The following is a 24,762-nucleotide window of genomic DNA, read 5'->3' as shown; positions in this document are numbered from 1 at the left end:
CGCTAATTGAATAATTGGCCATTAACACTAAAATAATCGTAACTGCGATATGCCAACTTCCGGACAGTGCAGCCTTCCCTGTTGTTGTTGTTTGCAGCAGCTGTTTGCAGCAAGGCAAGGCTTTTCTTTTTTTCCCTCTTCTCTTTCTACTTTGCCTTGCGATTAAATTGCAAACAGCCAAAATACGTTGGCGCTAATTGAATAATTGGGCATTATGTTTTACAACTAATAAAAACGAATTTGCGATTCATTCGCTTTCCTGCGCGTTTGTGTACGCGATGGCGATTTCTTTACCAAACTCCGGAAGCCGTTCGCTTTGGACCGAACCATTGCATGTAAATAGAGGGGGGGGGATTGTCACCACTCGCAAGCCGTTCGCTTTGGACCAAACCATTTCATGTAAATAGGGGGGGGGGATATAATTTTAGATATATATATAGTACGGGCATGCCCTAGTAGATAGAAAAATTATATCCCCCCCCCTCTATTTACATGAAATGGTTTGGTCCAACGAACGGCTTGCGTGAACGGAAAGCGAACGGCTTGCGAGTCCGTAAGTCCGGAAGTGACGTCCTCATTTGACTGTCCGGAAGGTCGCATATCGCAGTTACGATGAATCGCAAATTAGTTTTAATTAGTTTTAAAACATAGTTTAACGCCAACATAGTTTGCCAACGTGAAATAAATGAATACGCTCTCAAATGTGCCGTCCGAGGCAGAGTCTGTTCGCCACGTTCGGCACACGTGATAGCTCGCTGCTCTCTGATTGGTTGAATCGTTTTTTGGACATAGCTCGGTAACTACTTCTCCGATTAATATGAAACCTTGAAAAGGCACATCCTCGGGTCCCCAGCAATATACCTGGCAAGTTTAAAGTATATCGGACCCGTGGTTGTCGAGAAACAGCGGTCACAGACATACAGACATACAGAGATTACTGGAATTATAGATAGACTAGGGCATGCCCGTACTATATATATATCTAAAATTATATCCCCCCCCCTCTATTTACATGAAATGGTTTGGTCCAAAGCGAACGGCTTGCGAGTACGGTGACAATCCCCCCCCTCTATTTACATGAAATGGTTTGGTCCAAAGCGAACGGCTTGCGAGTACGGTGACAATCCCCCCCCTCTATTTACATGAAATGGTTTGGTCCAAGACGAACGGCTTGCGGAGTTTGGTAAAGAACGCGACGGCGGCTGGGTCGACAGGCTCCCCTGGGTCCTGCTGGGCCTCCGGACGGCACCCAAGGAGGACCTGCGCGCATCCGCGGCGGAGTTGGTCTTCGGGCAACCGCTGCGGGTGCCGGGCGAGTTCCTCCCCGACTCCACGGCACCATGGTCCGCGGCACAGCAGCGCTCCGCTCTGCAAGAGACCGCCCAGAGGTTCGCCCCGGTGCCAACGGCATGCCACGGGCACCCACCGACGCACGTCGCCCCGGAGCTTCGCACGGCGGAGTACGTCTTCGTCCGCCACGATGCCCACCGGACACCACTGCGGCCCCCGTACGACGGGCCTTTCCGCGTGCTGGAGACCGGGGCGAAGCACTTCACCCTGGACATCGGCGGTACTCCTGACCGCGTTTCGGTAGACCGCCTCAAGCCGGCCCACCTCGACATGGACCATCCACCGCCAGTGGCCCGACCCCCACGTCGGGGCCGCCCCCCTGCGGGCGGACCCCCGGCACCGCCCAGCCCCGCCGCCACGCCGCACCCCGGTCCTACACCCATCCCAGGGGCAGCCAGGGGCATCCCACCTGGCATCCCTGCACCCCGGACGCCGCCGATCGCCAGGGGGCGCTTCGGCCGGGTCATTCGTCTGCCCCGCAAACTGGCCCTCCAGGTGCGCGGGAATTCTGGGGGGGCGCGTGTGGCGGACACAAAAGCCCACTGGCGTGGTGACATCATTCCGCGCACCAAGTGGGCGGTGGCCACGCCCGAGGGGTAGGCGTGGCCTCATGATATACACCGGGCGCGCAGCCCGGAGCGCGCGCGCCAGTGTTACAGTGAGCTCCTGAAATAAAGACGCTTATAAGTTACCGCTTGTCCGCTTCCTCCTTGCTCGCAAGCAGCACGCGTAACGCCGCGCTTTATATATATATATATATATAAAATAACTGTTTTTAAATTTTAGAACCGTAGCATTAGAGTTGGAATGCTGTAATTGTTTAAATAAAAATAAGATAGAGCCTGGAACGTGTGTTTTTTTTCCTTGTCACTTTAATAATACTGTTTTGTAAACTTTTAAATTCTTCGTCACTTAAATCATAACCTCCCGACCCCTCCACCCTTGTTGTTCATCTGCTTGGAGGAAACTTCAGCAAGAAATTTCCTCAGTTCAAATTGAGTGAAAGACGTTTACCGTCAGCTCTCGTTTAATTCGTGCATTTATTATTTATTTATCTTTCTTATACAGGGTCTTTCCTCATCGTGCAGTGTCAACGTCAAAAGTAACTTATTAATATTAGGTAACCAAAAATAAACATTTAATTTGTGTCAGTCTACCTCGAGTCCGAGACCACATTCGCTTTGAGATCTGAATAAAAATGGAGAATTTTAAAGGACTATGAGCTCGCGCTAACTGATCGAGGGTGGGGGAAACTTTCGAGGGAAGAGCGACTTGAGGATTACGAGGAGGAAGAAGAGGACCCTCCGTTCGAAGAAGATTTGCCGCGTTGACATGTGCGCTGCGTTGGCATGGCGAAGAAAAAGGAAGCACAGCTCCAGGTGAGGATTGCAAGGCCGATGTGCATGCGGCGTTTACGTAAACTTCATAAACGATTCGACGTCGTGTACCGAGTTTACATCGAAGCATCCTTTTTACCACAGAACCGCGTCGCATACGGGGTTTACATCGAAGCATCCCTTTTTATCACAGAACCGCGTCGCATACGGGGTTTACATCGAAGCATCCCTTTTTACCACAGAACCGCGTCGTATACGGGGTTTACATCGAAGCATCCTTTTTACCACAGAACCGCGTCGTATACGGGGTTTATATCGAAGCATCCCTTTTTACCACAGAACCGCGTCGCATACGGGGTTTACATCGAAGCATCCCTTTTTACCACAGAACCGCGTCGTATACGGGGTTTACATCGAAGCATCCTTTTTACCACAGAACCGCGTCGTATACGGGTTTACATCGAAGCATCCTTTTTACCACACTCATCATGGTGTAGGCGTATAGCCTCCACTGAGTTCACTAAAATCTTGTTTTCTTGTTGCACAGCAGCTTTTCTATCGTTTCATGAAAACACAACTTTTGGTGGTATTGGCAGTGGTAGTACGAGTCGTAGCCTCCAGTCTAATGGCCGAACACTCTAGTCTGGGCGTGGTTGGGTCGAGGCTCGAGTCAGGGCTTGGATGGCCGACGCTATATTCTGGGCGTGGTTGGCCCGACGATCTAGTCTGGGTGTGGTTGGCCGATGCCCTAGTCGGCGTGGTTGGTCGACACCCTAGTCTGGGCATGGTTGGCCGACGCCCTAGTCTGGGCGTGGTTGGCCAACGCCCTAGTCTGGGCGTGGTTGGCCGACGCCCTAGTCTGGGCGTGGTTGGCCGACGCCCTAGTCTGGGCGTGGTTGGCCGACGCCCTAGTCTGGGCGTGGTTGGCCGACGCCCTAGTCTGGGCGTGGTTGGCCGACGCCCTAGTCTGGGCGTGGTTGGCCGACGCTCTAGTCTGGGCGTGGTTGGCCGACGCTCTAGTCTGGGCGTGGTTGGCCGACGCTCTAGTCTGGGCGTGGTTGGCCGACGCTCTAGTCTGGGCGTGGTTGGCCGACGCTCAAGTCTGGGCGTGGTTGGCCGACGCTCAAGTCTGGGCGTGGTTGGCCGACGCTCAAGTCTGGGCGTGGTTGGCCGACGCTCAAGTCTAGGCGTGGTTGGCTTACGCTTAGGTCTGGGCGTGGTGCAGACACCCCACCCATTTCACTCCCAAGTACAGTGTCCCAGACTCAGAGCAGACACTCCACCCATTCCACCACCAAGTACAGTGTCCCAGACTCAGAGCAGACACCGCACCCATTCCACCACCAAGTACAGTGTCCCAGACTCAGAGCAGACACTCCACCCATTCCACCACCAATTACAGTGTCCCAGACTCAGAGCAGACACTCCACCCATTCCACCACCGAGTACAGTGTCCCAGACTCAGAGCAGACACTCCACCCATTCCACCACCGAGTACAGTGTCCCAGACTCAGAGCAGACACCGCACCCATTCCACCACCGAGTACAGTGTCCCAGACTCAGAGCAGACACTCCACCCATTCCACCACCGAGTACAGTGTCCCAGACTCAGAGCGGACGCTCCAACCATTCCACTACCGAGTAAGATATGCCATTTCTAAATTTCCTAATGAGATTTCTAAATAAGTTTAATGGGAAATGTGGATTGCCATTGCCCTCCAGGCTCAAATCCAGTGCAGGAATTATAAATTTGTTCAGGGTACCGGCACACATTCACCTGCTATTTTGGATGCACCATGGCATCTTTAAAGGTGACCATTAAGCCTCGGTCGGAATCCACTTGCAGATATAGTCAGAGTCGGCGTCAGAACAAATCTAATCGGGGGGCATTAGGGTAACCGCAGGGGGTAACTCTCTCTCTCTCTCTCTCTCTCTCTCTCCCTCCCCTCTCTCTCCCCTCTCTCTCCCCTCTCTCTCCCCTCTCTCCCCCCCTCTCTCCCCCCCTCTCTCCCCTCTCTCTCCCCTCTCTCCTCTCTCTCTCCTCTCTCTCCTCTCTCTCCTCTCTCCTCTCTCTCGTCTCTGTCCTCTCTGTCCTCTCTCTCCTCTCTCTCCTCTCTCTCCTCTCTCTCGTCTCTGTCCTCTCTCTCCTCTCTCTCCTCTCTCTCCTCTCTCTCCTCTCTCTCCTCTCTCCTCTCTCTCTCTCCTCTCTCTCACTCCTCTCTCTCACTCCTCACACACACATACACACACACACACACACCACTGTGCCCCCACACTGCACAAAATATAGCCTACGTGCAAGCCACGTCTCTGTCTCTCGCTCTCTCGCTCTCTCGCTCTCTCGCTCTCTCGCTCTCTCGCTCTCTCACTCTCGCTCTCTCGCTCTCTCGCTCTCTCTCTCTCTCGCTCTCTTGCTCTCTCGCTCTCTCGCTCTCTCACTCTCGCTCTCTCGCTCTCTCGCTCTCGCTCTCTCTCTCGCTCTCTCGCTCTCTCGCTCTCTCTCTCTCGCTCTCTCGCTCTCTCACTCTCTCACTCTCTCACTCTCTCACTCTCTCACACACCACTGTGCCCCCACACTGCACAAAATAAAGCCTACGTGCAAGCCACGTCTCTGTCTCTCACTCTTTCACTCTTTCACTCACTGCACTGTGCGCGTCATTGGACCATCATTTGAGATAGACTATTTTTCTCCACTCTTACCGAATAAATGCAGACAGACGCAAAAATCATTCAACATTTTGCGTAATAATCATGAAAGCCAAGGCTGGCATCATAAAGTGAATGAAACGCATGGCTTATCTTCAGAAGAGTTGCAGGCGGCGAGTGTGGGTGCTGAACCTCCTAAGAATGGTGTCCTTCCACTCAGTTGTGCATTTTCGGGTTAAGTCCCTCTGAAACGCTAGCTGAACCAACTGGGCCTTTCTTTTGTGGAGCATTGCGTGTCTGTGGTCCGAAAATACGTTTCTCAGAGTGGAGAATGAATTCTCGCACATTGCTGTGGAGGCGCCAAATGTTGAGGCATGTTTGAAAGCAGTCAGTACACTGGGCATTCCGATCAGATGTGTGCGGTACTCCGAGAGGATGTGCTGTGTCGTCCAATCCCCCTCGATTGGCTGTGATTGTTTTTGTGAGCTGAAAAACTGTTTAGCAACTTCGTAGTCTGTCTCAATTATAGGCGATCGTGACAGGTCCATAATATGCTTCACAGTCTTTACATTAAGAAATGTATCACTTTCTGGATTCAGTGCAACAAGTGCACTCGCCAAGTGTGAGTTCCACTCGCTGAATCTGTGATCCATCTCTCCAAGCACTGAATCAATGGTGTTGTGGTGCAGTCTCTGAAGTTCTGTTTTTTCGTCATCATCCCTGTGTCCTGTAGTTCCCATAACGACATACTCATCCATATTCGTGTTCGCTTTGCGTCTCCGTTTGGGGATCGCGGGTCTCAGTGATGCGCTGGCAGCCGTGGCCATGTCCCACACCTCATTAAACTCCTCGTCAATGAGCACACCACTTCCTCAAATGTGACCTGATGCAAATATGACCAACAGGGTGTGTGTTTTTCTTTTCTTATTTTTGTTTTTATTTCATTTCATTTAGCAAAAAGATTTTCACTTTTAATATGATAAATATAAATTAATTAATAAAACGCAAAGTTTGGCGCCAAAGGCTTGGTCTGCGGGTGGGGGGGGGGGGCACAATAACTCATTTGGGGGGGCATGGCCCGCGAATGCCCCCCCATGACGCCGACCCTGGATACAGTATTTGCTTTTTCAAAGGTTATTTGTCCATTTTGTTGTTACATACTTAAAGTTTATTGTAAAGAAAAAGTGAAATGTGTCAATTGTAAGTGAGTGTTATTGATTGCTGTGTATTGTTAGATTGTACAACAACTGAGTTTTTGTTGCTGTTTGTTGTGTTTTCCTTTCAAGACGATTGTCTCAAGTCGAGAGGAATGGGACGAAATAATGGAACTGCCAGGGCTCACAGGTAGGTGGGCTTATACGTGAGAAGGCAACAACATTAAGAGATGTCTCACAATGGGTGATCATATTTAGATTAATGTTATATTTTATACAAGTTGGGTCACCTGATCGAGTTTGCATTGTTTCGACATTGGTAAAGCATGAAGCAGATTGTTCACCAAGATTATCAAGTCATAAATAAGCGAAGCCATAAATACATTCTAAACTCAGTAGGAAGGAGGGAAACACACCAACAGCATGGTAAATGAACACAGCAGAGGGATACTTGGTAGAGGAATGGGTGAGGGGAAGAAACACCCTGAAAAACAAATGTATGAGGCCAGAAATATATATTTTACTCCCGCAGAAAAATAAAATGGGAGTACAATAATAATAATAATACATTTATTTTATATAGCGCTTTTCAAGAAGCCCAAAGACGCTTTGACAGAGTACAAAAAACAAGTGCAAAAAGACAAAAATCAATCGGTAAATAATCAAAGCAAAAGGAGGGAGAAGGAGAAGAGATAGTCAGGGGTTAAATGCTGTGGGTTAAATGTTGAATGCAGTGTTGAACAGGTGGGTCTTGAGTGATGTTTTGAATGTGGTGAGTGAGGAGGAGTCTCTGATGGTGTGAGGTAGTGAGTTCCAGAGGGTGGGAGCAGCGATGGAGAAGGCCCTGTCCCCCCAGGATCTGAATTTGGTCCGGATGGGGGGGGGGGGGGGGGTCAGGAGGTTGGTACCAGCAGAGCGGAGGTTGCGGGTGGGAGTGTGTCTGGAGAGGAGGTCAGTAAGGTAGGATGGGGCCAGGTTATGGAGGGCTTTGTAGGTCAAGAGGAGGATTTTGTACTGGATTCTCTGGGGGATGGGGAGCCAGTGAAGCTTGTAAAGGACAGGGGTGATGCGGTCACGGGTCCGGGAATGGGTGAGTAGACGGGCAGCGTAGTTCTGAATGTATTGGAGTTTATTGATGATTATTGAGGGTGAACCATAGAGGAGGCTGTTGCAGTAGTCCAGACGGGAGGTGATGAAGGCGTGGATGAGGATTTCTGCAGCCGTGGAGGAGAGGGATGGACGGAGACGGGCGATGTTTTTCAGGTGAAAGAAGGCTGTCTTTGTGATGTGTTTAGTGTATTTGTCGAAGGAGAGGGTTTGGTCAAAGATGATGCCAAGATTCCGGATGTGAGGAGAGGTGGATACTGGGAAACCGTCGATGTTGAGGACAAAGTTATGGGTGGATTTGGTGAGCGTTTTTGGGCCAATGATGATTATTTCAGATTTATCATAGTTAAGTTTGAGGAAGTTGATTTGAAGCCAGGATTTTATTTCAGTGATGCAGTTTGTCAGGATAGAGTGGGTGGCGGTGGAGATGGACTTGATGGAGATGAAACGCTGGATGTCATCGGCGAAGCAGTGGAATTGGAGACCATGACAGTGGATTAAGTGACCAAGGGGGGACAGGTACAGGATGAAGAGGAGGGGGCCAAGAACTGAACCTTGGGGGACACCTTGGGGGAGGGGAGCAGTGGGGGATTTGCAGTTATTGATGGAGATGAACTGGTGTCTGTCAGAGAGGTATGATTTGATCCAAGAGAGGGCACTGCCGGTAATGTTAAAGGTGGTTTCAAGTCGGGTGAGGAGGATGGTGTGATTGATGGTGTTGAAGCACGCGGTACTACGCGCGTGACTTGCTACCAAGGAGGAAGCGGACAACGCGGTAAGTTTATAGTTCTTTATTCCAAAGAGGTCACTGTAGCACTGGCGCGCTCCGGGCTGCGCGCCCGGTGTATATCCTGAGGCCACGCCTACCCCAAGGGCGTGGCCGCCGCCCACTTGGTGCGCGGAATGATGTCACCACGCCAGTGGGCTTTCGTGGCCGCCACACGCGCCCCCCCAGAATTCCCGCGCACCTGGAGGGCCAGTTTGCGGGGCAAACGGATGACCCGGCCGAAGCGCCCTCTGGCGACCGGCGGCGTCCGGGGTGCAGGGATGCCAGGTGGGATGCCCCCGGCTGTACCCGGGATGGGTGCCGGACCGGGGGGCGGCGTGCCTGCGGGGCTGGGCGGTGCCGGGGGTCCGCCCGCAGGGGGGCGGCCCCGACGCGGGGGCCGAGCCACCGGCGGTGGGTGGTCCACGTCGAGGTGGGCCGGCTTGAAGCGGTCTATGGAGACCCGGTCAGGAGTGCCGCCGATGTCCAGGGTGAAATGTTTCACCCCGGTCTCCAGCACGCGGAAAGGCCCGTCGTACGGGGGCCGCAGTGGTGTCCGGTGGGCGTCGTGCCGGACGAAGACGTACTCCGCGGTGCGAAGCTCCGGGGTGACGTGTGTAGGAGGGTGCCCGTGATGCGCCGTCGGCACCGGGGCGAACCTCCGGGCGGTCTCCTGCAGCGCAGAACGCTCCTGCGCCGTGGACCAAGGTGCCGTGGGGTCAGGGAGGAACTCGCCCGGCACCCGCAGTGGTTGTCCAAAGACCAACTCCGCCGCGGATGCGCGCAGGTCCTCCTTGGGTGCCGTCCGGAGGCCCAGCAGGACCCAGGGGAGCCTGTCGACCCAGCCGCCGTCGCGGAGGGTGGCCCGGAGCGCGGCCTTCAACGAGCGGTGGAATCGCTCGCACAGGCCGTTGGCCTGGGGGTGGTAGGCCGTGGTTCGGTGCAGCTGGACCCCGAGCCCCCGCGCGACCGCAGCCCAGAACTCCGAGGTGAACTGGGGGCCGCGGTCGGACGAGATGTCCGAGGGGGTGCCGAACCGGGTGGCGATGAACGCCTGCGCGACGTCTGTCGCCGCCAAAGGCACGGCCTCCGGCCACCGGGTGGTGCGGTCCACCATGGTGAGGACATGGGTGAAACCCCGCGAGGGGGGCAGAGGTCCCACCAGGTGCACGTGAACGTGGTCGAACCGACGTTCCAGCACCGTAAACGGGGCCAAGGGGGCCTGGGTGTGTCGGTGCACCTTTGCGTGCTGGCACGCGAGGCACGTCCTGGTCCAGCCGCGGACGGCCTTCCGGAGGCCATGCCAGACAAACTTGTCGGCGACCAACCGCTGGGAGGCCCTCGTGCCCGGGTGGGACAGGCCGTGGATGGCGTCAAAAACCTGGCGCTGCCAGCCTGCGGGCACGATGGGGCGAGGCCGCCCGAGGGAGACGTCGCAAACGAGGGCCGTGCCCGCGCCGTCGAAGGGCACCTCGGTGACGCGGAGGCCCGTGACGGCAGTCCGCAGGGCCTGGACCCCGGGGTCGGCGGCCTGGTCCGCTGCCATCCGGGCATAGTCGATGCCAAGGTGGACTGCATGGGCGACGGCCCGGGAAAGGCAATCGGCCACCGGGTTGTCCTTTCCCGCGACGTGCCGGATGTCCGTCGTGTACTCGGACACGGCCGTGAGGTGACGCTGTTGCCGGGCCGACCACGGCCGACCACGGCTTGGCGACCTTGCCCATCGCTAAAACCAGCGGCTTGTGGTCGACGAAGGCCGTGAACGCATGGCCCTCGAGCAGATGGCGGAAGTGCCTGACCGCCAGGTGAAGCCCAAGCAACTCACGGTCGAAGGTGCTGTAACGGCGTTCGGGCGGGCGAAGCTGCCGGCTGAAGAACGCCAGCGGTTGCCAAGCTCCATGCACCCATTGCTCGTACACCGCGCCCACCGCGTAGTCCGAGGCGTCGGAGGTGAGGGCGAACGGTGCATTGAGCGCCGGGTGCGCGAGCATGGTGTTGTTGGCCAAGGCGAGCTTCGCGCCCGAGAACGCCGTGTCCATCTGCTCGGTCCAGGTAACGTCACCTTTGCCCGGCTTCCCTCGAAGGGCCTCGTGTAAGGGGCGCAGGAGCTGGGCGATGCGGGGCAGGAACCGATGGTAAAAGTTTACCATGCCCAGGAACTCCTGGAGCCCCTTGATCGTGCGGGGGCGCGGAAACCCCTTCACTGCCTCCACCTTGGCCGGTAGGGGGACGGCCCCGTGCCTGGTGATGCGGTGCCCCAAAAAGTCGATTTCAGCAACACCGAACCGGCACTTGGCGGGGTTCACGATCAGGCCGTGCTGGCCCAGACGTTCGAAGAGCGTGCGGAGATGGTGTAGGTGCTCTTCGCGGGACGCGCTGGCGACGAGGATGTCGTCCAGGTAGACGTACAAAAAATCCAAGCCGCGCAAGACGCTGTCCATGAGGCGCTGGAACGCCTGAGCCGCATTTTTCAAACCGAAGGGCATCCAAAGAAATTCGAAAAGCCCGAATGGCGTGATGACAGCCGTCTTCGGGATGTCCTCCGGCCTGACAGGGACCTGATGGTAGCCGCGCACGAGGTCCACCTTTGAAAAGAAGGACATATTCGCCAACCGGGCGGAGAAGTCCTGAATGTGGGGGACGGGGTAGCGGTCGGGGGTGGTGGCGTCGTTGAGGCACCGGTAGTCCCCGCACGGTCGCCATCCCCCGCCGGGCTTGGGCACGATGTGGAGCGGGGACGCCCACGCGCTCTCGGAGCGCCGCACGATGCCGAGCCGCTCCAGCGTAGCGAACTCCGCTTTAGCTACGGCGAGCTTCGTCGGCTCGAGGCGACGTGCCCGGGCGTAGACCGGTTGCCCGGCGGTAGGTATGTGGTGTTCCACCCCGTGCTTGACGGTCCCCGCCGAGAAGGTCGGCCGCGTGAGGGCCGGAAAACCCGCGAGGAGGCGGGCGAATTCGTCCGCTGCCGGAAGCGTACAGATGAACCTGGCCGGAACGGAACCGCTCAGCAAGCCGCTCGATGAGCCGCTCTGTGAGCTGCTCAATGAGCCGGGCAGCGCACACGCGAGCGAGCTGAACGTCTCAGCCTGGACAAGCCTTCTGCGCTTTACATCGATCAGTAATCCATTAGCACATAAGAAGTCCGCGCCGAGCAGTGCCATGGGCACGTCGGCCAAATTGAACGACCAACGGAAAACCTGACCTCCGAACCGCAGGGAGAGACAGCGTTTTCCGTACGTGCGTATAGACGTACCATTGGCCGCAAGCAGCGCGGGACCTCGGCCCGCGGTGTGCTTGTCGGACGTATCGGCAGGAACGACACTCACCTGCGCTCCCGTATCGCACAGGTAACGGCCCCCGGACAAGGTGTCCGTTATGTACAGCAGGCTGTTGGAATTGCCGACGCTCACCGTTGCCACCGAGCGCCGGCTCGCCCGTTTCCCGACCTGCCGAATGAGCACGGCGGGCGACACTGCCGAGCCTCGTGGCCGAACCTGGTGTGGAAGGAACACCAGGCGGGCAGCTGCGGCGTCGGAGGCGGTGGTTTTCTTCGCGGCGGCGGCGGTGGTGGTGGGCGGGGCGTGACGGCGGACACGAGGTGCGGTGCATCGGGGAAAGCTTCGGGAGCCTCGGGAGCGGCAACCGCGCCAAGACTCGCCTGCGCGTCCAAAGCCGCGTAGTATTTGTCGGCCTCAGCAGCGAGCGCACGGGGTTCCGTTAACGCGGAACCAGCCAAAGCGAGGTGGACTCGTGCTGGCAGCTGGCATCGAAACAACGCCCGGAATAGAGCGTTCGGGGTTTCGTCGCCCATGAGCGCCAGCATATGGTCCATACGGACCGACGGTCGCGTGTCCCCGATCTCGGGGAGGTCCAAGAGGCGATCGGCCCATGCGTCCACCGTAAGGCCGAACGTGGCGAGGAGGAGATGCTTGACCGCCTCGTACTTGCCGTCGGCAGGTGGATTCCTTAGGACCGATACGACGCGGGTGGCCGTGCCGGGCCCGAGGGCGGAGACCACGTGGCAGTACATGGTCTCGTCCACCGTGATGCCTCGATGTCGGAACTGGGCTTCCGCCTGCAGGAACCAAACTTCGGCTTGTGATTCCCAGAAGTCGGGGAGCTTGATGGAGACCGCGTTGGTAGCCATTGTTGCGGCGGTTTCGGGGAGTCAGCGACGGCTGACTCGAATGTCGGAGGTCACCAATGAAGCACGCGGTACTACGCGCGTGACTTGCTACCAAGGAGGAAGCGGACAACGCGTTAAGTTTATAGTTCTTTATTCCAAAGAGGTCACTGTAGCACTGGCGCGCTCCGGGCTGCGCGCCCGGTGTATATCCTGAGGCCACGCCTACCCCTCGGGCGTGGCCGCCGCCCACTTGGTGCGCGGAATGATGTCACCACGCCAGTGGGCTTTCGTGTCCGCCACAGTGTCAAAGGCGGCGCTGAGGTCGAGGAGGATGAGAATGTTGAGGTTGCCAGCGTCAGAGGAGAGGAGAAGGTCTTTGGTGATTTTGAGGAGAGCAGTTTCAGGATTGTGGTTGGAGCGGAATCCGGATTGGAATGTTTCATACAGGTTATTGGCTGAGAGGTTTCATACAGGTTATTTCATACAGGTTATTGGTGATGTTTGAGTTGAGTGGCTACAGCGCGTTCCAAAACTTTTGACAGAAAGGGTAGGTTGGAGATTGGTCTGAAGTTGTTTAGGGTGTCAGGGTTGAGTCCAGGTTTTTTCAGAATGGGGGGTAACAGCAGCAATTTTGAGGGATGGTGGGACAATGCCTGTAGACAGGGAGGAGTTTATTGTTGCAGTGATAAGTGGAGAGAGAGCAGGAAGGGAGGCCTTGACAAAGCTGGAGGGGATGGGGTCAAGAGTGCAGGTGGCAGTTTTCATTCCTATGAGAAGTTCAGAGAGGTCAGTAGGGGAGACTGGGGAGAACTGAGACAGGGGCTGGTAGGATAAGGGGCGGCAGGTGGTTTGAGGGGGAGCGGGTGTGGTGGTGGTTAAGCTGCTGTAGATGTTGTCAATTTTGCTTTGGAAGAATGAAAGGAAGGAGATGCAGTTGTCTACTGTGAATGACTGGGTGGTGGTGTCCAGGGGGCTGAGGAGTTTGTTTATTGTAGAGAAGAGTGCTTTTGGGTTTCCAGAGCCAGAGTGAATAATTTGAGAGTAGTAGGCAGAGCGGGCGCGGTAGAGGGCATCTTTGTAGTGTTGGAGATCTTTCTCCAACTCCTTTCCATCTTTGGAGAGGGCATCTTTGTACAACGTGGCATGGGACGTAGCATGGGACAAATGGCTTCGGAAAATAAATATTTAAATGCAACGGATCTGATTTCCGACCGAGCATAGATGGAGACCTTCAAATGCCCAGGTGCAGTCTGAGCTCCTCCCCTCTTCCCTTCAAATGCCCAGGTGCAGTCTGAGCTCCTCCCCTCTTCCCTTCAAATGCCCAGGTGTAGTCTGAGCTCCTCCCCTCTTCCCTTCAAATGCCCAGGTGTAGTCTGAGCTCCTCCCCTCTTCCCTTCAAATGCCCAGGTGCAGTCTGAGCTCCTCCCCTCTTCCCTTCAAATGCCCAGGTGCAGTCTGAGCTCCTCCCCTCTTCCCTTCAAATGCCCAGGTGCAGTCTGAGCTCCTCCCCTCTTCCCTCAAATGCCCAGGTGCAGTCTGAGCTCCTCCCCTCTTCCCTTCAAATGCCCAGGTGCAGTCTGAGCTCCTCCCCTCTTCCCTTCAAAGGGGGAATCCGACGTGACTCCTCCTCACTCACCACATTCAAAACATCACTCAAGACCCACCTGTTCAACACTGCATTCAACATTTAACCCACAGCATTTAACCCCTGACTATCTCTTCTCCTTCTCCTTCCTTTTGCTTTGATTATTTACCTATTGAGTTTTGTCTTTTTGCACTTGTTTTTTGTACTCTGTCAAAGCGTCTTTGGGCTTCTTGAAAAGCGCTATATAAAATAAATGTATTATTATTATTATTATTATTACAATGCTTAATTGCTCTAAGTGCCGTTATTTCATATTTTTACATCAACTTGATTAATAATTGAAAGGCTTTTTATGTGACTTTGACCGTCCGTATGTTAAAACAAGAAAGAACAATCAGAGATTGCAGACCATCGCCAGGGCATGTTTGTGTGGTTTTGTTATTTGAGTCCTGTGGGTCTTTTGGGTCCTCAGTGTTCTGGGTCTTCAATGGGGTACTTTGGGGTCTTTTGAGTTTTTAAGCAGGAGGAGTGAGCAGGACGCAGGGCGAGTGAGCAGGGAGCAAGGGAGGGGTTGGGGGGTGAGGGGCTGAGCAGGGATCAGGAGGATGAGCCTGCCTGGTAGTCAAACAAATATGAAAATCATTCCAAACAGGAAACTTACTGTTTTTAAGGATGTCATAAAGTAAGTACCCATACAGTAGGTCTGAATAACTAATGTAATGTGTTAGATAATGTAGTTTCATAGACACTGCGTCAATGGCGGTAAAACAGATATCAATTCCATAAATAACTTATTTATACGACTTTTATTTTATTTAAACTAATATACCCACTCCCTACGGGAGCAGCAGGAATAGTCGTTATTATCTTCTTTGGGGAATATAGCTTACAGTACATCTAGGCTTTGGCCCGTTTGTCTTAGGATGTGATTAGCATATAATGCCTCAAGGATGTCAGAATTCCTCCAGATTTGTTTCAGTTTAGTGTTAAACAGCAGGAGCGATTGTTTCAAAAGGTAATCATACATGTTTGTGGTTTATAATATTTTTATGCCTCCTAAATTCATTCAATTTTGTATTAAATTTTGTATTAAATTTTGGTAAGGATCTGGATTCGGATCCGGCTACTATAATTTTTAAAGTGATTCTTCACCATTGGGAGATAAGGCCAAAAAACGATACAAAGCAGGATATGTCAAAAAGTTGTGGACGGATGATTTTGATTAAATGTGATTCTGTGTTGTGATTTTCTGGTTTACTCTGGGATACAAGACGTAAAATGTTCACCTGGCGGAGGTATGCTCCCTACTGAGTATCGTTCAAGTTTAAATTCAAGTATAGTGCATTCAGAAAGTATTCAGACCCCTTCACTTTTTTCACATTTTGTTATGTTGCAGCCTTATGCTGAAAACGTTTTAATTCATTTTTTCCCTCATCAATCTACACTCAATACCCCATATTGACAAAGAGAAAACAGGATTTGAGAAAGTTTTGCAAATTTATTAAAAATAAAAAACTGAAATATCACATTTACATAAGTATTCAGACCCTATGCGATGACACTTGAAATTTAGCTCAGGTGCCTCCCATTTCTCTTGATCATCTTTAAGATGTTTCTACACCTTCATTGGAGTCCACCTGTGGTTAATTCAATTGATTGGACTTGATTTAGAAAGGCACACACCTGTCTGTATAAGGTCTCACAGCTGACAATGCATATCAGAGCAAAAACCAAGCCATGAGGTCGAAGGAACTGCCTGCAGAGCTCAGAAACAGGATTGTGTCGAGACACAGATCTGGGGAAGCCTACAAAAAATTTTCTGCTGCATTGAAGGTTCCCAAGAGCACAGTGGCCTCCATAATTCTTAAATGGAAGAAGTTTGGAACAACCAGGACTTTTCCTAGAGCTGGCCGTCCGGCCAAACTGAGCAATCGGGGGAGAATGGTCTTGGTAATAGAGGTGACCAAGAACCCGATGGTCACTCTGGCTGAGGTCCAGAGATCCTGTGTGGAGATGGGAGAAACTTCCAGAAGGACAACCATCACTGCAACACTCCACCGATCTGGGCTTTATGGCAGAGTGGCTAGACGGAAGCCAAACAGTTCCATCTTGGTTTCATCAGACCACATAATCTTGTTTCTCACAGTCTGAGAGTCCTTTAGGTGCTTTTTTTAAAACTCCAGGCAGGCTTTCATGTGTCTTTCACTGAGGAGAGGCTTCCGTCTGGCCACTCTGCCATAAAGCCCAGATCGGTGGAGTGTTGCAGTGATGGTTGTCCTTCTGGAAGTTTCTCCCATCTCCACACAGGATCTCTGGACCTCAGCCAGAGTGACCATCGGGTTCTTGGTCACCTCTCTTACCAAGGCCCTTCTCCCCCGATTGCTCAGTTTGGCCGGACGGCCAGCTCTAGGAAGAGTCCTGGTTTTTCCAAACTTCTTCCATTTAAGAATTATGGAGGCCACTGTGCTCTTGGGAACCTTCAATGCAGCAGAAATTTTTTGTAGGCTTCCCTAGATCTGTGCCTCGACACAATCCTGTCTCTGAGCTCTGCAGGCAGTTCCTTCGACCTCATGGCCTGGTTTTTGCTCTGATATGCATTGTCAGCTGTGAGACCTTATATAGACAGGTCCAATCAATTGAATTAACCACAGGCCTTTCCAAATCAAGTCCAATCAATTGAATTAACCACAGGTGGACTCCATTGAAGGTGTAGAAACATCTGAAAGATGATCAAGAGAAATGGGAGGCACCTGAGCTAAATTTCAAGTGTCATAGCAAAGGGTATGAATACTTATGTAAATGTGATATTTCAGTTGTTTATTTTAAATAAATTTGCAAAACTTTCTAAAATCCTGTTTTCTCTTTGTCATTGTGGGGTATTGAGTGTAGATTGATGAGGGAAAAAATGAATTTAAACGATTTCAGCACAAGGCTGCAACATAACAAAATGTGAAAAAGTGAAGGGGTCTGAATACTTTCTGAATGCACTGTATATTCTTGAAAAATGCATGGGGTATCATGTTATATTAACTCTCCAGTTGAATTTGCATCAAACTTCTCTGGATATTGTTATGAAGTTGCAGATATTGTTTTTATATAATGCCAAGTTGGGGACATGAAGAGGGATGTGCACATTCTTGAACGCACACATCAAATGTTGTACCTTGTTGTAATGACATTGCATGATATGGTGATGCTTCCCAGTTGTAGATATCCACCAAGCATGGTGTGGGCCATGTAAGGCTGTGCGTGACATCTTTACAAGGCTGAAGATGGAGCTCGGAGATGAATTGCTTCGCTTCATCACGGTGAGGCATCTAAAATTCTTATTTTCTCTTTGTTGACGAATGCAGGTGAGCTATGTCCAACTTAGGAAGAGTTACTATCTGTAAGGCTTTTTGGTGAACATCACCATTTTGCAGAGCTTTGAGATTAATCACTTGGCACTTGCATTGAAGATACAGTATCTGCAATATTCCTTGATTATTTCGACATACATCTTGTCTTCAGCTGATTACTTCATGGTTTGGTTAATTTTTTTGTACTCCGCTCCTCCCTATTCCATCTCCAAGTACTGTACTACGTCACCGCCGGGTGCCCCGTCAATGACCTACGCCGAAAGTGTGTCCTCGGTTTTCACTCCACTTGTTTTATTTCTTGAATTTCCTGTTTTATTTCTTGTTTGTCTTCTTGTTTGTTTGTCCAGGCGATATCTCAAGAACCTTTTGAGCTAGGAAGCTGATATTTGGACATGACAGTGACTAAGTGATTTGGCTATAAAGGGTATTTTTGATTTATCGATTAACTGATTAATTAATTAATTATTTAATTTTTGATAAATTACTTAATTTTACGAATTTTACGAATTACGAATCTTAATTACAGATTCGGATGAAAGAGTGGTAGTTTATGTATGCTATTAGCCAATTGATTAAGAAATTCATTATTTTAGGATTATTACTTATTTATTTTAATTGCGCAATTAATCAATCAATTATTGTACACTGCTCCCTCCCATTTATGTCTCCATGTGTTGCATGGTGGCATTGCCGGGCACCGCAGGCGCCCCGGAAATGTCACGTGCTGGAGGATATGTTATTTCTTTATTTGGCATGGCGGCGGTGTACTAAGGTAGCTCTACCTTTTAGTTTTTTTTACGGTGTAGCCCGCAAGGCAATGCCGTCTAGAACAGTGTTTGTCTGTCCGTATCTCCCCACAAACGTACACCAATCAGAGCTGAGGATCTGGTCACATGACAGGGGGACGCATTTAGTAACCATTACAGTTGCATACTTTACTAAAAGGAAATATGATAACCTTCTGTGGAATGTTTTGGGGTCCCAGCAGGTGTCGTAAGGTAGGTTGAGGTTTCAGAAATTCCTCAATACAATTATGATTTTGAAATGTGATCGACATGGACTTTGCTCCAGAATCGGGAAGTGAACAGATGATGGTTCACTGGTTTGATATCTCAATACAATCGTGATTTAACATTTTATTTTGATATATTACACTGTAGCATTATTTTTTGATTGGAATGATGCTGTGTAGAATGAAAAAATAGGAGAACGTGCTGTCAATGCCTGACGTTGGCCTGAAGGTCACACGGGAATATGGAATTTATTGGTTCATCGTTTGCCATTCTCCGTTTTTTCACCCAAGTCATTCACGAACCTGCTGTCAATGCGTGAAGTCAAAATAAATTAATACTTACATTATTTGCTAACTGGTATCCTTACCCAGGTCTCTTCACTTAAAGTATCAAACAAGCCCGGCTACGCTGTTGCTAGACTATTAGTCTTGTTTTTTTTAAACAATCGTTTATTTTCAACTCTCATCCAGATAGTCTCCTTGTATTTGTACAAATATCAAGAAACTGCAATACAGTAATGCTGTAGTGTGTAAACTTCACCTTCAACTCAAATGGATCATAAAGGACATTTCTTTATTCAGATGCAGCACAAGGCTGCAGGGAAGTCTCATTGGCTGAGTATAAAAATAGAGTATAAAAAAAAATACAGGATAAAACACAGAGCCAAAATCCTCCGAAAAAATATATACACCACCCTTGATGCCTTTTACAGTTTACACCACTTGTATATCACGTTCAACTACTCTCTCTGGTTCATTAAGTTTAAGTTTTATACTTGAGACTGGCCTCAGTCCATGCAAAAGGCTCAAGGATTTTTCTCATGCTAACCTTTGTTTTTATTGGTCGGTCAGATTCTAGAGGGGGCAAAATTATACCTTGGGCAGTGGGGACAAACCCCTCCCCTACATGTCCCCTAGTAGCTACAGACCTGATCCATCCCCAAAATTATTAATACTAAAAACCATCATTATAAAAGTTGCTTTTAAACTTAACCTGTGCATTCACCAACCCCATATATGGCCTTCCCATTGCTGTAAAGAAGCACCAAAACCAGATACGGCATCTTCCGCAGGGATATCTGCCTGGTATATCGCGCTCCCACATATTAAACAATATCTGGCACAACATTTGTGTAATTTCACGTTGTGAAGATGTCCTTTGTCCTAAGAGTTGGTAACCATTACTTTGTTGGTAATGACACACGACATTATCTTTCCAATTACAGACATTCATTAAATAAATCACCAAGCCTGCTAGATTCACAGAAAGCAGTCCAGTAAGGTTCAAAGTCCATTGACTTCAACACATTCCATTCAAAGTTCACCACATTGACATTGGTGGTCGAGGTTTTTTGGTAGAACGCGTCCGACGTCCGTCCACAGTTATTCGATCTTTGCATCGGCTCACATTGTTGGAAGTCTACAGTATGGGTAGCTGTAAGATGAAGCGCCTTTAGATGAGCTGAGAAAGTTATCCAACCCTTTTCTTGTGCAGAGGCACACACCTTTCTCACAGGTACTTTTCCAAGTATTTTCAGCTTTATTTTCAATAAAGCTTTGCTTTGTTTGTGTGCCAAGTGATTTTTGTGTGCCAATGCAAGTGCCAAGTGATTAAGCTTTGTGAGCCATTCTAACGAACAATCCTTTCTCACATGTATGATATGCATTAACATACTCGGTGTGTGTGTACAGTGTACCCGGTGTGTACCCCGGTTTAGAATAGGTACACCGTATCCCTGCGCATCGTAAGAGGCGACTAAGGGTTGGTGCCAGGAAGGGCATCCGGCCATAAAAACATTGCCTCAAACAGGGAACCATGATTGTCATGGGGCCCGCAAGGCTAACCCCCACTCTAGCAGGGAAAATGGCCTTAAAACGATCATTCATTCATTCATATACTCCGATGACCACTGTTTCTAGGGATTGCTGTTCTGAGCATTCAGATTTCTGTGTACTGAGCATTCCCGGTTGGATTGCATCATTTTAAAATTCCTACATTGTATGGCAAAGAAAACTGAGCAATTTGTCATTTTACAACACGAGTACACCCGCTGATTTATGGGAGTGACAGGGAGGGCCATTCCTCTTTGGGGTATATAGATTACAGTCGATCTATGGTCGGGTCTCAAGAACATTGGGTGTGTGTTCATTTACCAAGTTTGTTGTGGAGAGATCACCATGTGGTTTAAGCATTCGAGCAAGCATTGCATTCAAAACCGTCAAGGAACGGCTGGCTTGGCAAGTGCTAGCTAGCTGCTTGGTAAAGGAGCACAACCCAAGCTTCTCCCTTTCAGTTTTGTATTAAACAGCGGGAGCGAGTTTCAAAAGTTCGCTACAAAAATGCCACGGTAGCGGCAGAAAGGGCCATGTTATTAACTCAACATTTGTGGGTTATATAGAGTACAGTAGATCTTCGCTCAGTTCTGCAAGTAAACATTACTTCACGGATGTCGGGATTCCTCCAAATTTCTTCATTTGGTGTTATAAAGAGCATTAGCGACTGTTTAAAAAGCTAAGCATACGTGTTTGTGGTTTATAATATTTTTACTCCCTGTAGAAGCCTTTGCTCCCACAAAAACGCCATTATAACTATAAGCTATTTATACACATGATCACTGCAGGAAAACGCCTTGGGAAGTGGGACATTATTAGTATTAATATTGTTTGTAATAACATTCACAATATGCGATTATCATTAATTTTGTTATTAAAAGCCTCTTTGGAAAAACGACACGATAAATCTTCTTTGGAAATACGCCACAATAAAGCTAATTTTATATACACCTCAACGTGCAACCCCATTGACGGCAATGGTGGGGAAAACCCGCTCGGAGGGAGAAAACCCCCTTGGGGTGGGGGGCAAATGAATGCGCTACAACCTTCATTGTGTAACCCTTCGTCATCCTGTCAAGTTTGGTTGAGATTGGATAAGTAACAACAGAATGTATTGGCATCCAAAATTCATCAGACAGACACAAATGGCGTGTTTTAGTATGATTAGAATGCACATCCTAACTGTGACTGCTATTATAGGGACTTTGACTGTAGCATTATTCCTATCATCCAAAGTATTCACCAGATATTTATTTCCACCCGATGACGACTGATTATTCTACCTTATGAAATAAATATATCATGGCTGTTGTTTCGAGCACAAGGAAAATCTGAAGGTCACTGTAACCAAGAGAACGACAAGAGATGCTAATAACACGTGCTTTAGTAAAGTGTTCTGAAGATATCCAGATCCTTGGCGAATGTGTAGTGTCTTTGTTCGCACAATGCAATGTGTTGTAGACATTATGAAATTTTTTATTTTCCTTTCAACATGTCCATTTTCTTTGAAATTGCAATGATGCTGTTCTTTTGTTTACCTGTACAAAGGCCTCGACCAGCATCATGAAGGAGCTGGAGTCACTGCGCGGGAGATGTGAACCACTCTTCCACGTCTATGCGGTTGGTAGATGCTGAGAACATTATCGCATGATTTTCCGCGAATTGGCTTGTGTATTTAACTGTGTTAAGGGAATCATGTGAAAGATAAATTGATGAATTAGGATAGAGAATATGCTCCAATCGGTTCCAAGAATGCTAAGCACTGAAATTCAATAGAAACACATGAAGGACATTTGCTGTACTTGTTGGACTTGTACTGAAGGATTGGTGATGTTATTCCATGGGCAGGTGATTAAATGTGAGTTGATCTCTATGAACTGGAAACACAACTTTTCACAGAAATGGAAATGCACAATGGCACTGGGTACACAAAACATAGAAATTTAGCATTCAACCAAAAAAACTCATGCCGACCATCAATTAGGATCATAATGCAGCTACCATGCTTCATATAATAATGTACTAGTGAAAAGCCCGTCAAATATAATGGGTTGAAAAGTTTATTTGATGGTGCAGCCTCGTGCGCATGTCAAAGTCTGAAGCCTCGGCCTAGTGTCAGATGTGCTTATATCTTCTTTATTTATTACACATCATACGGATGTAAATGAGCACTCATTTTACTTTGCCCACGTTGCACATCTTGTGCAGCGAATTTCACCAGCCTGCACCTTGCATTTATTGTGATTTAAAAAAAAAACGCTTCTGTACACCGCCCTTGAGGCTCGGCTCGCAAGCCACCATCTACAATACAAATAGAAGAGGCATAATTGGTCTTTTATGGAAAATGTTTTTCGAGATTCTTTTATTCTCAAAAATAGACTGTCATGAACATACATTTGTGTTAAAAGATTGGCCTTTAAAACCTACCCTTATGAAGGGGGACAGATATCTGGACAAACACACAAACTGACATTGTGTTTTATATGGTCGATATATGGCCCTGGTGTTGGGCTAGTGGCTAGAGTGCCGGCTTAGGATCCAAGGATCCTGGGTTCGAATCCCGGTCGATTGCTGAATTAACGCCAGGGGGGTTGACTCAGCCTGTCATCCTTCTGAGGTCGGCTAATTGAGTACCAGTTCACTGGTAATTCCCTGTTTGTCGTTAAAGGCGGCAAAAAGGGTTGGCGTCAGGAAGGGCATCCGGCCGTAAAACATTTCTTCAAAAAGGGGACCGAAAAACAACAATCAACCACGGTTCCCAAAAAAGGCCAACCCCCGCTTTGCGGGGAAAAATGGCCTCTAAAGGTGGTTATATATGGCATTGATTCTGCTGAAGCAGTGTCTTGCCGAAGGGTTTCAATACTGGATGGGACACCACTCCGACCACATTCTCAACTGCGTGTGCAGGAATTTTGAAAAATTTCAGGGTGCTGGAGACAGCCCGCCTACTCTTTGTGAAATACACTATGGGATCTTTAATATCCTTTAATATCAAAAATGTAGTGGTCTGAGAGGGTCATTAACCAGTGTGGCAGCGACATTCAAATGTCAGGTGTGCACAGAGGGAGCTGCAGATGGAGGAAATGTTGAGTTGGATCTTGGAGACGGCGTGAAGCTGGAAGGTGTGAAAACATTTTGCTACCTAGGAGACATGCTGAATGGAGAAGGTGGATCAGACTCGGCAACGGTTGCTCGAGTGAGATGTGCATGGAAGACGTTTCGGGAATTGAGTGGCGTGCTGATGATGAGGGGAGTGTCGTTGAAGCTGAAGGGAAAGGTGTATGCTGCATGTGTGAGAAGTGTTATGATTTATGGGAGCGAGACATGGGTAATGAATGTAGAGCAGCAACGAAGGTTGGAAAGGGTGGAAATGCGAATGGTTCGACGGATGTGCGGAGTATCGTTGAGAGAGAGGAAGACAAATGATGAATTGCGAAAGATGATGGGAATAGAGCCTGTGATTGATGCTGTGAAGAGGAACAGGTTGAGATGGTTTGGTCATGTGTTGAGGAAGGATGAAAGTGACTGGTTGAGAAGAATGATGGAAATGAATGTAGAAGGAAGTAGAAGACGGGGAAGACCGAGAAAGACTTGGCTAAAGATGGTGGAAGAAGAAATGCGGGCAAGGGGGTTAACAAGGAGAGATGCAGAAAATAGGGCAAAATGGAGAAGATTGTCATGGGGACCGCAAGGCTAACCCCCGCTCTAGCAGGGAAAATGGCCTTTAAAATGCATGTTGTTGTTGTTGTTGATCTTTAATATCCACCAACTAATGCTAACGGATGGACACCCGGTTTAACATCCAACTGAGGGATGGTGCACTTATTGATGAATTGCACTTATTGATGAATTGCCCTGCATGCGAAACACCAGGATGATGACGAAACAAGCTGGACCGAGATTCCAACACAGACTAGACAGCTTGGAAGCGAGTGTGCATACCTCTAGGTCTAGGTTATCCTCTCAGCCCTATTAGGATCAAGAAGGGGTAATTCTTAACAAATTTCTTGAGAAAGGTACAAATGTAAACAAATTCTGCTATGATCAGATATTAAGAAACCTAAATAAAGCCTCAAGGAAGAAACTTACTGACTTTCTCTACTCTCGTAGCCAATGTGTGGTACTCGACAGAATCCTTTAATCTCGTCTCCCTGTCAAGGCTGAGTATCCCAAGGTAGTGTTTTGGCCTACTTCTATTACTGATCTTCATAAATTATCTCTGTGACTCTAGAAAATCCTCTATCTATTTTCTGATGACTCCACCCTCTGACCGTGACATCCATCATCCTTCAGACAGACAGACAGACAGACAGGCTGCAGCCACTCCGCTCTCTTCAGACCTTCAAAAAAAAATATCACAAGCTGGTCAAACACTTGGAATATGTGCTTCAATCCTGACAAATCTCACACTTTCATGATCTCCCTCCAAAAGGGTGGTTTGACAAACCCTCTTATTTACTTTAAGAATCCTCTTCAGGAAGTTCAGT

General features: G+C 49.4%; 1 protein-coding gene across 5 annotated transcripts in view; it reads left to right on the top strand.

Moving 5' to 3' along the window:
- The first annotated feature begins 2,511 nt into the window (after nt 1-2,511).
- The window catches only part of LOC137437983 (thioredoxin domain-containing protein 6), a 108,408-nt gene continuing 86,157 nt past the window's right edge, over nt 2,512-24,762 (top strand). For 2 of the 5 annotated variants that reach the window (XM_068132792.2, XM_068132791.2), the window contains exons 1-4: nt 2,514-2,729; nt 6,620-6,677; nt 17,276-17,379; nt 21,824-21,895. In XM_068132792.2, coding sequence (XP_067988893.2) covers nt 2,700-2,729; nt 6,620-6,677; nt 17,276-17,379; nt 21,824-21,895 — 264 coding nt within the window. In that variant the 5' untranslated portion in view covers nt 2,514-2,699. Of the gene's footprint in view, nt 2,730-6,619; nt 6,678-17,275; nt 17,380-19,768; nt 19,959-21,823; nt 21,896-24,762 lie in introns of those variants that run through there. The other 3 variants (XM_068132794.2, XR_010986626.2, XM_068132793.2) reach the window with 3 other exon arrangements.

The sequence above is a fragment of the Myxine glutinosa genome, chromosome 12 (assembly GCF_964187855.1).
Source record: "Myxine glutinosa chromosome 12, kmMyxGlut1.1, whole genome shotgun sequence".
Lineage (NCBI taxonomy): Eukaryota > Metazoa > Chordata > Myxini > Myxiniformes > Myxinidae > Myxine > Myxine glutinosa.
Note: the sequence above shows the minus strand (reverse complement) of the source record. Positions and strands in the feature narration are given on the sequence as shown.